We start from the raw sequence: 14703 nt of genomic DNA on the forward strand, positions 1-14703 counted from the left end.
GAGAAGGTGCAAGGACCGTTGGAGGAATCAGCTTCATCATCAACAAGGAATGGTCTTCAAAAATCATCTCCTACAAATTCAAGTCCTCATGTATTGGAGTGCTACACCTCCATCTGAACAAGAACACCACCCTCAATATTATTAAGATCTATGCTCCCACAAGCACAAGCAAAGATGATGATGTGGAAGAATGTATCAGGAGCTTGAGGAAACCCTCGCTCAAAAATCCACATATACGATCATGATGGGAGATTTCAATGCCAAACTTGGAAGTGGGAAAGGAGGTGAAAAGTTCATTGGAAGATATGGTATCAGCGAACGGAATTCACAAGGTGAGTGACTGGCAACTCTGGCAGAGATGAAATAAATGCTTAATGGTAACACCTGGTTTAAGAAGGCCAAGAGGAAGTGAACATGGATTGTGCTCAATGCGAAGAACATAATATAGTCAATCTCATTCTTGATCAATAAGCGACACATTGTACAAGACATCCCAATAGTACCATCATTTAACACCGGTAGTGACTATCGCTTGCTCAGAGCATGGCTCAACTTCATCGAAAAGGTGGAGAAGAAAGCGCTACAGATGGCAAATCAGAGACAGCTGCCAAAAATATTCGATAAGGCAATCTTGAAAGCAAACATTTCTAAGGAAGACTGGAGTCTTATAGATAACTGCAATGAGGATTATAAAAACTTCACTGATAAATTGAGGCAATGTGTGAAATTATCTGAGAAAGAAAAACCAAAATGAGCAAAGGGAAGAATCTCCAAGGAAATGTGGAACTTGCTAGAGAAGCAGAGGAATGTGAAACAAAATGATGGTGAAAAACTTGAGTACTCCTGCCTCTGCAAGTTGATAAAAAGACGATGACTAAAGGAGGACTTTGAGAAGTACCGAAATGAAAGGCTCTTAAAGATGGCTGAAGATCGCAGACGCCTCAAAAAATGCAAGGGGGAATTGACGTTGTACAGGTCAACAATAATGGTGCTGAAGAACAGGGATGGAAAACCAGTAGTTGACAGAACAGGGATGGAAGTGATCTGCAAAGATTTCAAGCCAAACTGTTCGCGTCTCAGATAAATGTCCCTGTACCAACAGTTCAACAGACCAATGACATGTACTTCCAGTCCTCGTCAGTGAAGTTTGACATGCAGTTCACCAAATTAAGGAAGGAAAAGTCCCAGGTAGAGATGGGCAATCGAAATAAGAGCTGGAAGCCAAGACTTTAGCTCAGAGGTTTAGCAGTTACTTGGAAATGCAGAAGATACCATCTAGCTGGAAGGAGTCCAATACCATCCTGCTGTACAAGAAGGGCAATTGTGAAGATCTAAAGAATGGAAATATGTCTGCTCTCACATGTCTACAAGCTATTCACTAAAATAATAACAAACTGACTCTCTGCGTCTGGACAAGCAACAGCTGAGAGGGCAGGCAGGCTTTCAAAGGAATTTCAGCACAATGGACCATATTTTCACTATAAACCAGCTATTGGAACACACAAGGGAACACAAATTCCCTTTAGGTATTGCCTTCATCAACTATGGAAAAAGCGTTCAAAGTGTAGAGATCAATGCAGTGTTGAAAGCTCTTGCAGAGCAGAACATCGACACAAACTATATCAAACCATTAAAGGAAGCAAATTCTGACTGCACTACAGATATAACTTTATTTGATACCTCCCTTCGCATCCCAGTTAAGAAAGATGTGAAACACGGAGACGTGTACACGGGGGTAGCTGTGTTAGTCTGTATCCACAAAAACAACAAGGAGTCCGGTGACACCTTAAAGACTAATATTTATTTGGGCATAAGCTTTTGTGGGTAAAAAACTCAAAACTCTTCACAGCCTGCCTCGAAATGGTAATGAGGCGGATGAATTGGAAGGGTGGAATCAACGTCAACGGAGAGCAGTTAAACCATCTCAGATTCATAGATGATATTGTGTTGATCGCCAAAAATACTGTTAAGCTACAGAAAATGTTGCGAAAACTCAACACAAAAAGCAGTCAAGTCGGACTGAAAATTAACTGCTCCAAAATTAAATGTATGTGGTCTGATACCTTGCCAAAAGCCCAAATAACAATCAAAGGAGAACAAATAGAATGGGGGAGGTCTAGGTTACATATTAGGAAAAACTATTTCACTAGGAGGGTGGTGAAGCACTGGAATAGGTTACCTAGGGAGGTGGTGGAAATGCCATCCTTAGGTTTTTAAGACCCGGCTTTACAAAGCCCTGGCTGGGATGATTTAGTTGGGATTGGTCCTGTTTTGAGCAGGGGGGTGGACTAGATGACCTCCTGAGGTCTCTTCCAACTCTGATACTCTGATTCTATGATTAATATGTCTATTTGGGTGAAGAAATTAACATGTGCCACGATCAGGAAGGTGAACTCTCACGAAGAAAGAAAGCAGGTTGGTGTGCATTGAGTTCTATCAAGGATGTCCTCCAAGGAAAAATCAACAAGGCAACGCACGCCAGTCTCTTCAACTCAGCAGTACTGCCAGCAACGTTGTACAGCAGCAAAACATGGGTGCTGATGAAGACAGAGGAGCAGCAACTGTCTGTCATGGAGAGGGTGATGGAAAGAAGAATTCAGGGAATTTCAATCCGTGACTGAGTCCCTAATGAAGTGATCAGACAGCGGAGTGGAGTTCAGGATGTCATCATTGACAGCAGGTATAGTAAAATGCGATTGGGCCTGGCATATAGCGAGGCTCACTGACAATTGATGGACTGCAGCTGTCGCTGAGTGGTACGCACGGGAACTGAAATGACCACTCGGCCAACCTCCAAAGAGATGGGAAGATTTTATGGTGAAAAGACATGGCCGCACATGGAGAAGGAAGGCCAGGTTATGAAAAGAATGGAAGATGTGTTGTGATTGGTGCAATCTATACAAGGGCTGAAGGACTGATCTATCAAGGTGATTATCAAAATTGTTTTAATTTCATTTACCAACAGTCCAGTTTTCCCTCAAGAAAACAAACTTGTCAGTAACCATATTTATGATAAAATATTATGGAAAATTTATGAACAACCGGTCTAATGTTGACAAATTTTATGAAAATGTTTTTTGAAATTTTTCATACAAAAAGTTTTTTCGTTGGAAAAATGGCCTTTTTGCCCCAAATCAGCACCACTCAGTGACTATGACAGACCCCTATGACATGCAAATACTTTGGAATTACAAGGTATCAGCAGGAGGAACAGTCTACATTTTATAGAAAAGCAAACTTAGATCCAAAATGGATGGATTGCCCATTAAGGTCCTGATTGGGGCTGATTCTTATTTACATTAAGGCATCTTTATGCTGCTCCGGCAGTGTAAAGAAAACTTAAAGTAGGCTCAAACTTACACTTCCAAAGTGGTGTTAAACAGTCTTTGAGAATCAGACCATATACCTCTATACACTGAGATTTTATTTTACAACAGAGGCTATCACACTTCTTAATGTTAAAAAGAACGTCATTTTGACTCCTCCTCTGTCATTGATGACGGCACACTGCATGAGTAAACAATTGGTCTTTTTTAATATTTAAAACCTGTTTTTAATATTTAAATACAAGTTAGGTTTATTAAAATTAATTGCCAATTAAATTTGAAATTGGCAATGTGTATTAAGGTCTAAACTTTTTTAAAAAGTATTTAATGATTTTAATAAGTATTAAGCAATATCTGTTTGCTGCCACAGTTTTAAAGAAAGTAAGCCACTGAAAGGTTGGAAGTCATTGACTAAGTACCTGGAATGAGAGTTTGAAGTGCTAAACAAGGTGGTGGGTTTTTTGTTTGTTTTAAACAACTGTGGCATCTCTGCAGGTTCAGAGAAAATATTCTCTTCAGTTTATTCAACTAGTTCATTTGAAATTAAGAAATCAGTTAGGAGCTGAAAAAGCAGAAAAGCTTGTTTTCATCTTCCAATCTAGGAATAAAAACAGACTATGAGAGGATGAGATCTACTAGTTCTAAAAATTGTGATGGACACTGTAACCTGAACAATCAGTTCAATACACGAACTACAGATAATGTGGCCTTTATTTAATAAGTCAGTTTTAAATGCAAAATGTTGTGATGAGAAAAAAAGGTAGTAACAAGCACATTTAAGGTAGTTTTTAAAAAACTAAAAATGAGTGCTGTTTGTTTTAATTGAATTTTTATTTTTTATCCAAATAGAGATTGACACAAATTACAAATAAAAAATTCATCTAGTAAATAAGAAATGCATCACTCACCATTTTAACATAAAAATATAAAAAAGTAAGAATCTGAATAAATGTAAGTTAAGCTACATAATTTCTTAATTTGTTGCTGCTATATTTACACACATTTTAGTGCAGTGCTTCTCAAACATTTGTAGTGGTGACCCCTTTCACATAGCAAGTCTCTGAGTGTGACACCCCTTATAAATTAAAAACACTTCTTTGTATATTTAACACTATTATAAGTGCTGCAGGCAAAGCAGGGTTTGGGGTGGAGGCTGACAGCTCATGACCCCCCAGTGTAATAACCTTGTGACTTCCTGAGGGGTCCCAACCCCCAGTTTGAGAACCCCTGTTTTAGTGTAAAGGCTATGCAGTAGTTTGTGTGCAGAATACACCCAAAATACCACATAAGAGACTTTTGACATGTTCTGCTTTGATTTTGGAAACTTAAATTCAGTTTAGGCCTGTTGGAAGTTCTGAACCTCTGTGAAAAGACAGTATCATTCCATAATTCCATTAGGAATTTCTCCAAGCAGAGCGGTAACTGTAATGTTACTAGACAAACTGCTCAATAAAAAACATTGGGGGGAAATTTTTTAGTTTCACAAAATATTGTAATTTAAGGCAGTGATAACATATGATGGAAACTTTGTATGATTTAAAAAAGCAACAAAATTATTACTGTTTATTTTAACAAACACTTTTAAATGTTTTGAAAAGTTACAACAAAAAAATAAGAAAGGCACAGATTTTCCAAAACCACATTATGCCTGATGTTTGTTTATAATTTATTTTAATCCTATAATTTAAAAATATTTCTAATTTTGGGATTACAAATGTCTCTTATTGTGCTTTGTCCATGGCTGGGTTGTAAATTACCTTGCTTGGAATATTTCAACAAGGTAAGTGTTTCCATAAAGGAAAATTCTGTCATGCTTATTTTTGATAATTTAATTCTTGCATGGTGCCTTCTCTCACTCTTTTAAATTCACCTTCATATGCTGTCCATGTACTTGCTCCAGAAAAGACCCTGCTCATAAAATTCCTTGATACCATCAAGGCTATGCTCAGGAGGGAAGTTGGAAACTGTTTGAACAAGGCTACAATTATGATCTGAGAAAAAATATATTTAACATCATGGGTTTATTATTGAGATTTTAATACTCTTTTGTGTAAGTCCAGATACCCTGTGTCTTGTTAACAGGCTGAAGCAGTGCAGAACTAATTAGTTGACATCAGAGTAATGTATAAAGTTCTTTGGTAGTTTATAAAGATAACGTGAGCTACCTGAACAGAAACCTTAGGTCTGATGATCTAATTCTAGGAACTAAGCAGGCATGACTGAGGGTGAGTGTGATAGGATCCCTGAGATGCAACCTCGAACTGTGGGACCAGTGTCCCCTAAACTCTCCACCGTTGGCTGTCTCACAATGCTTTGCCAGTGACAAGAAGCAAACCCTCCACGTGCAGTTATCACTCAGCCACCAGCATACAGAGAGACAGCCAGTTAAATTGCATGAAGACACTCATGAACTATACAAATGGAGACACCAGCAAATCCCCCCCAGCCACAGCATTGCACCCCAGAACTGTACCGTCTTTCATTGCTCAACAACACCTGTTGAACAATGCAAGCTCATTAATTAGGTTGCTACTTTGTCAAAGGGTAGTGGACGTGCACCAGCCTTTGTAATCTGAGCAGATCCCCCCAGGCACTTTAGATACACTCACTGAAAAGATGATACATTCAAATAAGTTTATTAACTACAGAAAGATTTTAAGTGATTATAAGTGGTAGGCATAAAGGTCAGAGATAGTTACGCAAGAAAATAAAAAGTAAACATGCATTCTGAATCCTAACCTCTATTAGATTAAGCAAGATTTGGATCAAACAGATTTTCTCACCCCACTGGATGATGCAGGCAGGTTACAGTTTTTAATACACCGGCTGAATTTCCTTCTTAGCCTGGAACCAATCTCCTCAGTTCTAAGTCTTTGTCTTCCCATCACTATTGTTGCTTTCAGCATAAGTGGGGGAGGAGAGAGGTGGTCTCATGCTGCCACTGTCCTTTATTTTATACATTAATTCATGTCCCAGGGAAGATGCTGGCCCAGACATTTTTTGGTGGGCCCTGCTGAGTCACAGAGTTGAGCAATTCCCATTATCTGGTGCTTGCCAAACTGTCTCTTACAGAATTGTAAGTCTCTTGTTTATATTTCCCTTGCTGGTCAATGGTCACTTCATGTCCGTTTGGGTGTGGGGCACCTTCTTTGTTGCCACTGGAGAGCTAGCTGTGGGCGTCTCCTAGACACACAACATATTTCAATATGAACCATACAGCAGAATATCATAATTCCATATATAATGATGATACACACATTGTGACGGAACAATGAATTTCAGCAGATCATAACCTTTCATATGATACCTTGCAAGGCATGCCTTGCATGAAATATCACAACCATTACCAGTTAGAAATATGGGGGTTACAGGGTGCTACTTTGAGGTACAAAACATCACATTTGCTTGTATTTTGTTTGCCTTGTCTATTTAGATTGCCAGCTCTTCAAGGAAGGGACTGTGTTTTATGTATGTTCACTTTTTAGCGTATTTTGGGGAATTCACTGATCACCCATTGCAAATTTGCTTTTTTCAGATGGCTTTTTTCAAAGGGCAGGTGGAGTAGTGTTATGTCATGCCAGTACAGTATGGGGAGGAGAGAGGAAGGACAAGAAGTTTCTCTTTTCTCTAAGTCTTAGGCTCAGCAGTCTTCAAAAACTTCTGGGCAGGATTCCTATTTAGCATTCAAGAGAGCGCTAGGTGGAGGGATGTGGCTGCCATATCTGAGCAGGTGTCATTTGCCCTGAGCTAGCCAACACACCTGTTTTTCTTCACAATGTGGATACCAGGAGTTTAGCTCTAACTGGGAGAGGCTGCCGTGTGCTGCAAACTCTGCAACTTCTAAAGAGAGAGGGCCAAAATGTGGCCATGTGTAAGTAGGTGCAAATCCTTTGACTTCAATGGAGGAACAGTCTTTTGACAATGATGGATTTGACCTAAGGTTTCTATCTATGGCCCAGCTCCTGCTTCATTGGCACTGAGACACTTTGAACTTTTCATAATTATTTAACAAGGTAAAATGGGAGCATAAAATACCATCTGATATATTAAATCCCATCAACCTGACACATGTAAAATATCAGCTTTGTTAACATAAAGAAGAAAATCAGATGCCATAGATGGAAGGTTAACAGGCTGCAGCTGGTTAAATCATTAAGTGCTGCCACTGACTAGCAACTGGGAAGATGAATGCAGTGAAAGGAAAGATACAAAATGTTGTCATTAACTTTAGGGTTCACTAGAGAAGAGCAAAAACTAAGCTGAAAAATATCAGCTGCAGTCAAAGACTTCACTGTCTCATGGGCATTGCTGTGTTCTACTCGCAGCCCAAAGCTAATCAGGTTCTGACTCCTTGAGTTTACCCTTCAGCATGAAGAGGAAAATCATACTGTGCTAGAAAGGAACCTACACTCCATCTGACAGGCTACAGAAGACTTGTATAATCACCGGCACCCAAGAGCAGTGGAGGATTAATAATTTTGCCGCCCATAGGCCCTGAAATAATTGCCGCCACCACCCCCAGCAGCTCCCCGCCCCAGCTCACCTCTGTTCTGCCTCCTCCCCTGAGAGGGCCCCTGGGTCCTGCTTCTCCCCGCTCCCTGCCAGTGCTTGTGCGGGAAACAGGTTCATGAAGGAGGAGGGAAGAGGGGGGAATGGGGTGTGCTCAAGAGAGGAGGTGGGGCCGGTGCGGGGATTTGGGGAAGGGGACCAATAGGGGCAGGGAGGGGACGGGAAAGGGGTGCAGGGAAGGGGGCAGAGGCCACGAACCAGTGCTGGGGGAAGCAGCCTCTGGCTGCTATTATAAATTTGCTGCCCCTGCAATTTTGCCTCCCTAGGCCTTGTTGGCCTAGGCGTTAATATGCCTCTGCCCAAGAGGTTACCTCCCTTCTTAGTTCTCACTCAGGTGTAAAGGCTGGACTAAGAAGGCAGGGTTGGAGGCCTAAACACCCAACTGAGCACACAGATGAAACCTAGGAAACTTTGCAAAAAGTTACCTAGAAAATAGTGAATACAGAAGGCTTCTGGCAAGAGTGCTCCACGCAGTTCCCAGAGGGCTAGAGTATAACTTATGTGTTTGTTTTCTTTTTGATTTTGTTTGTGTAAACCCCCTTTTCTTTGCTGAAATCATCATAAGTGATTACAATAACATATGTACAATTTATGAACTCCTGAGGGATTTTAAAGAAAATTGCTGTATCCTTGAATACTCAGTGAATATTGAATCAGCTATCTGCTACCAGGGCTGATGTCAAGCATCTCCCAGACCTGGATCAATGAAGAGTGGTTAACCTGAATTCCATTCAAATGGGAGCACCTTAGAATAATGGGATGTTTGCAGCCTAGGGAAAACCAGTTTGCCCCAACTTGTCTGCAGTGGGTGGGTTGGAGCAATGGAAATTTCCCAGCAGGAGAACAAAAACTGAGGTATTAGAACTGGTTCTTAAAAACTCAAGCTGGGAAATTCAGGAAATATAAAGTGGCAAGCTATCTGAGCTGGGGAATCTTTTGACTGCCTGATCAGCTCAAGCTGCAGAGAGCTTGCTGCAGAAGAGAATCTATGATCAGGAAGAGAAGACTGAGTCAGAGGAGTGATGTCTGGGGGACCCTGGGACTCCTGAAAGGCTTGGCATGGTGAGGACAAGAGAGGGACAGTTTTTGCATGCAGGGTTTGTTGTTTTAGCATGGATCTGTAAGTCTCTATGCCTTCTCTATGAATAAAGTGTATCTGTTTAAGAAGGTTTCAGAGTAACAGCTGTGTTAGTCTGTATTCGCAAAAAGAAAAGGAGTACTTGTGGCACCTTAGAGACTAACCAATTTATTTGAGCATAAGAGCTGTAGCTCACAAAAGCTCATGCTCAAATAAGTTGGTTAGTCTCTAAGGTGCCACAAGTACTCCTTTTCTTTTTGTGTTTAAGAAGTTACTTTGTACAGTCTCTGAGTGCATTTCTGTTCCTGTCGTATTCTGGAAGGTTTAAACCCTAAATCTGACTGCCCAAGTGGCTGGAGCTCTGCGGAGTTTTGCTTAGTCTACTGGGGAGACTTGGAGAGGGATGGGTTCAGGACTGGGCTTGAATGATGAGATCCCACTTCCAAGAAGGTGTACGAGACAGGCAGTCTGTATCCCAAGAGTAAACCTGAGAGACCAGGACCAGACAGAGTCATTCTCAGTGGACTAAGCACTCAGAATCCCGTAGTTGAATCCAATTTGGAGAGTGTCAGTTCCACCCATTAAAGCCCTGTCTCCACCACACATACAACCAGATTGGGAACATGGTTCCGACAGGACTGTCCCCAAATCATGTTACAAATATGGTTCCAATTTGTAGTGGAGATAGGACCTTTAACATGTTTTGTAACCTGATTAAATGGTCTGTTCTAACTACAATTTGTGACAGTGTAAAATTAACCATGCTTCAGAGAACCAAAGATGGATTTATAATTTGCAGACCTTTGATCTAAAAAGAGGAGGCAAACTGCTTGGTGCCCTGCTGTTTCTTTGGAAAGTGGCTGCTCAGAACTTGAGGAGAGAGCGATATCGGCCCGTGTCACAATCTGGATTTGAACTTCCTCAAACTTTGAACTTGCTCAAAGGCTATTGTTTTGTACCATTACAGAGGCTGGGGACAAGCACACAGATTTATTGAGGATCTTGAACGTGTCAGTAAAATAGTGGATAAAGGGAAACCAATTGACATAATTCATTTAGACTTCCCAAAGGCCTTTGGCAAGGTCCCTCACAAGAAGTAGCTAAAGAAACTATGTAATCATGAGTAAGAGGCAAAGTATTGTCATGGATCAAAAACTGGCTAGGAGACAGAAATCAAGGATTAAGATTAAATGCCAATTTTCATCATGACAAAAAGGGTTATAGTTGGTTGCCTCTACCATATGTGACACTGTGTTGTTTAATACTTATGAATGGTCTAGAAAGGGTGTGTGTAATATAGTAGAAAAATTTGCAGATGACAAAATCATTTAGGTTAGTTAGGATCAGAGGGGACTTGAGGAACTTCAGAGAAACCTAAATAAGCTATGCAAATGGGCAACATGGTGGCAAATGAAATTCAGTGTTGATAAATGCAAAGTAAATTGCATTTGAGGCAAATACCTAAACTCTTCATACACCTTACATAGCTCTAAATTAACAGTCTCATCTCAGGAAAGGGATCTGTCTGCAGTCCAAAAGGCAAACAAGATTATTAGGATGCATAAGGAATGAGACTATAAATAAGATGGAAAATATTATCTCATTATATAACTGAATAGTGTGCCCTCAACTGGACTACTGTGAAGTGATCCCATCTCAGAAAGGATGCAGAATTAAAGGAGATTCAGATGAGGGCATAAAAATGATTATGGGCCTGGAAAAAGTCTCATATGAAGAGAGATTGAAAAGAGTGAAATTGTTTATCTGAGAAAGGAGACAAATAAGAGGGGACACGATAGACAAATGTAAAATAATGAATGGTAGATTAAGAATTCCTGTTCTTCTTGTCTCATGCAACAAGAACAAGGAGGACATTCAATAACATTAAAAGGGGCCAAATTCTAAACCCTTAAAAAGAAATATTCTCCTACACAATGCAAAGTTAGATTGTGGAACTCATTGCCACAAGAAGTCATTGAGGTCAAGAACGTAGGATTAAAAAAGGGATCTTTATATAGATAACAAGGATATCCAGAATTGTTATAACTAATGATAAACATTTTGGAAGGGATATTAAACCTCCTATTTCAGTGCTTAAATCAATCTCTAACTATTAGAAACCAGGATGTGACCTAATATGGGTTAGGGAGGAGGAGGAAATTGATTACCTCACATCTGCCTACTGTGGGATTCTTATACCTTCCTCTGAAGCATCTGGGGCTGGCCACTGACAGAGGCAGGCTATTGGACTAGTTGGGACTAAGGTCTAATCCAGTCTGGCAATTCCTGTGTTGCTAAGACCTTTCCCAGTTTTCTGGGACTTCTAGAGTGTGAAGCGGTAGGATTTGGCTTTAGGACCATCTGTACTTCCTCCCCCCACCCCCAGTACTTCTTGTTGTTAGGTAAACATTCACTTTCAGGCCAAGTACCAGAGGTGAAGTGTATATTATTAATTTTAGAGGATGAAAGCGCAATTAATAAAACGTTAACATATTTGTGGCATATAGTTTCCTCAGAAGCCTTCAGAAAAGAGGTTTCTATTTAATTGCAGAAAGGACTGAAGTATAGTAACTATAAATATGATGCTCCAGTAAGAGTGCCTGAAGTTCTGACAGAGCTGTTTGCTTTCCTGCAGTGCTTGATATTGGACTCCAATTAAGGAATTATCCTAAGGACAATTATTATATTAGTCACTATTTTTCCAATAGCTTAATCTATTTGCCTTTTGGTTTTATAGTTTTGTTTAATGCTTTAAGTTATTTTAAAACATTACTGAAAGAAGCAATAACATTCAGATTATTTATTAATTCTATGTCATTGTCCAGATACTGTAACTATAATAATAATAATTTAGAGCTCTATTTCAACTGGAATGAAATCTCTGTGACTTTTGTTGTGTTATCTCTATGGGGCTTTTACTACGTTATTGCTGCAAAGCTTAATCATAATTTAGGAGTAATTTTTTCCCCTGTATTACTCCAGCAGTGTTTAGATTCACAACTTTTAGTGTCAAGTGGAAATTAAAGCTCACATATGCCTTTAGAAAGAAGGTAACCAACAGCAAGGTTATCAGAATGACTTAGACAAAAAATGCAATTTAGGTTTTGGAATCAATCTAATTATAAAAAAAAAGTAAATCATCTGTTTAATTGTTTGAAATATAACAAAAATGAAAATAATTAACAATGAAACTTGGGGAGCTACCTTCTTATTTGTCTAGTGAATTAGTTGTGATAAAATAAATAGCGGAATGCTTTATTTTTTCATGCAAATATTTTGAGAATGTCTGGCTGTTTTTCACGCGGATATCTGTATTGGCACACAGACAGTTATTTGTGTCCACACAGGGTATTTGTTGCTTGCTCCTCTGATATTTGTCATCCAGGAAGCAGAAACAATCCCATGTGACTTAGGTAAACACCACAATAACAAATAATGAATAACCTAAGACAGAATACAAATGAATAATCCTCAAAATTGTGCCTGAAATATTTTTGTATAACATATCTGAATAACTGTGAATATCAAATACATTAGTAAAACAGTCTATTTGCAGATCACTTTCTAACTGAAAAAAGGCTAAATTAAAATCTGTTTGCTCTGAATAGTTTGCCCAGCTCCAGTGACAATCTTGCGCTTGTCATCACTATAGGTATTAAAATGAGTGAGATATTTGCATGGTAAATAATGATGGATCCAAAATCTAAATTTCAGTTCTCCACACTCCACTTACCTAGTGCTCTAAGGTTTGTGGGGTGTTTGGATCACAGGCAGTGACGGATTAGCCACTGGACCCATGGGCCCATGCCCAGGGGCCCCAACCAACTGGGGTCCCCCGGCTTCCACAACCTGGCAGATGTGGGGGTAAGCCCCTGCAGCACCCTCACTCCCAGCAGAAACTATGGGATGGGGGAAGCCCTCCACCCGCCGCAACCCCTGACCCCAGCAGAAGCTGTGGAACAGGGGAAGCCCCCTCAGTGATCCCCTGACCTTGTCCCTGGCAGATGCTGTGGGGCAGCAGGGGAAGCCCCAGCGCCCAGACCCCTGCTGCGGCCCTGGGAATGGAGGAGCTCTCACTCCCCACTACAGCCCTGGGACTGTGGCATGGGGACAGAGCTTCTCCGGTGTTAGGGCCACGGTGTGGGGGAGGCAGAAAGGAGCAAACGGGTTGTGGGGTGGGCAGACTGGGTGGGGACCCTGGGTGGAACAGGGTGAGGCCCCAGGGGAAGGCGCAGAAAGGGGTGGGGCTGTGAGCGGGGCCGGAGGTGGAAGGGGTGGAACAGGGGCGGGACTGCAGGCAGAATGGGTGGGGAGGAGCTCCTCCACTTGTCATGGCCCAGGGCCCCAGGAAACCTTAAGTGCCCTCTGATCACAGGCTTCGGGTTCAGGCTCATTTGTAGGATCAAACAGGAAACTAGGCTGGCAAACTTTTGTAAATCTGGCATTAGCAAATGTGTATTTAAAAAGACAATAGATTTAGATTTATGTAAACATTGGTCAGGTTTCAAAACATTCAAAAAGGGTCCTAAAATAGGTTATACCTACTCTTAGTCTCCCATTCTGCCTTCTGCTCACGGCTGATGTCAGCCATTGCCCTCAGTGTTGGTATGCTCAGAGACCGCACCATCATGAGGTATGAGTATTCAGAATGGTTTGGTGCTGAGACGGTCAGCAGAAATTTTTGCAAAGGACAGTGGAGTTATAACTAGCAACATGATGGCATATTTGACGTATTTCACATTCTTCTGTTTCAGGGTTCAATCAAAAGGAGGAGCAGGGCCGTCCCTAGGGGGTGTGAGGCCTGGGGTGGAAGTGACATCACTTCTGGGACCAACTGTGTGGGGGTGGGTAGGGAAGGCTGGGGTAGGTGGTGCCAGGTGTGTCCTTGCCCACACTCTACACCCTCAGGGCCCCGCTTCGGCGGTGCCCTCCTTCCTGGGCCTGGGGAGCTGTGGCGGCACTGTGCCCTCTCGCTCCAGGGCATGCGCTCCCCCTTGGGCAGGGCTGGGGGGTAGCCTCCCCCAATCAGCGGTTCACCCTTTGCCCATGCAGCGCTGCCCCGTGGGACCCCCAAAGCATGGGATCCGGCCCCAATTCACCGTCCCCTAGGGATGGCTCTGAGGAGGAGATGGAGGTAAATTTAGGGTACATGTACACAGCCTGCGGCAGTGAGCCTCCTCGACAGGGCTGGCAGACTTGGGCTGGCAGGGCTCATGTTAGCACTCTAAAAATAGCTCTGTCGATAGACAGTGCTTTGAAGTCGCAGCTTGGCCTACGAAGACCACCCCACACCCTGGGCGCCAGAGCCTGAGCTTCAGCCTAAGCCACAACTCAAAGAACAGAGTACACAGCTATTTTTAGAGCACTATGTGAGCCCCACAAGCCCAAGTTTGTCCACTCATGTTGGGAAGCTCGCTGCCGTGGGTGGTGTAGAGGTACCCTAAATGGCCCAAATTCTTGATTTCAGCTGAACTACACTTGGCATAGGAACAAGATGGGACCAAAACTGGCTTTAAGCCACCTTTGTGCTTTTCTTATTGTAGTGCTCACTCCTGGTGTAAAAAGAAAAGGAGTACTTGTGGCACCTTAGAGACTAACCAGTTTATTTGAGCATGAGCTTTCGTGAGCTACAGCTCACTTCATCAGATACATACTGTGGAAACTGCAGCAGACTTTATATATACACAGAGAATATGAAACAATACCTCCTCCCACCCCACTGTCCTGCTG

The 14703-nt window shown here is 41.7% G+C and overlaps 1 protein-coding gene across 1 annotated transcript in view; it reads left to right on the forward strand.

Moving 5' to 3' along the window:
• The first annotated feature begins 241 nt into the window (after positions 1-241).
• RYR2 (ryanodine receptor 2) overlaps positions 242-14703 on the forward strand; it is a 743716-nt gene continuing 729254 nt past the window's right edge. Inside the window, exons 1-3 of the mRNA XM_077812173.1 lie at positions 242-332; positions 1527-1751; positions 1850-2047. Of these exons, the coding sequence (XP_077668299.1) occupies positions 242-332; positions 1527-1751; positions 1850-2047 (514 nt within the window). The remainder of the gene's footprint in view (positions 333-1526; positions 1752-1849; positions 2048-14703) is intronic.

Source organism: Eretmochelys imbricata, chromosome 3 (genome assembly GCF_965152235.1).
Source record: "Eretmochelys imbricata isolate rEreImb1 chromosome 3, rEreImb1.hap1, whole genome shotgun sequence".
NCBI classification, from domain to species: Eukaryota; Metazoa; Chordata; order Testudines; family Cheloniidae; genus Eretmochelys; species Eretmochelys imbricata.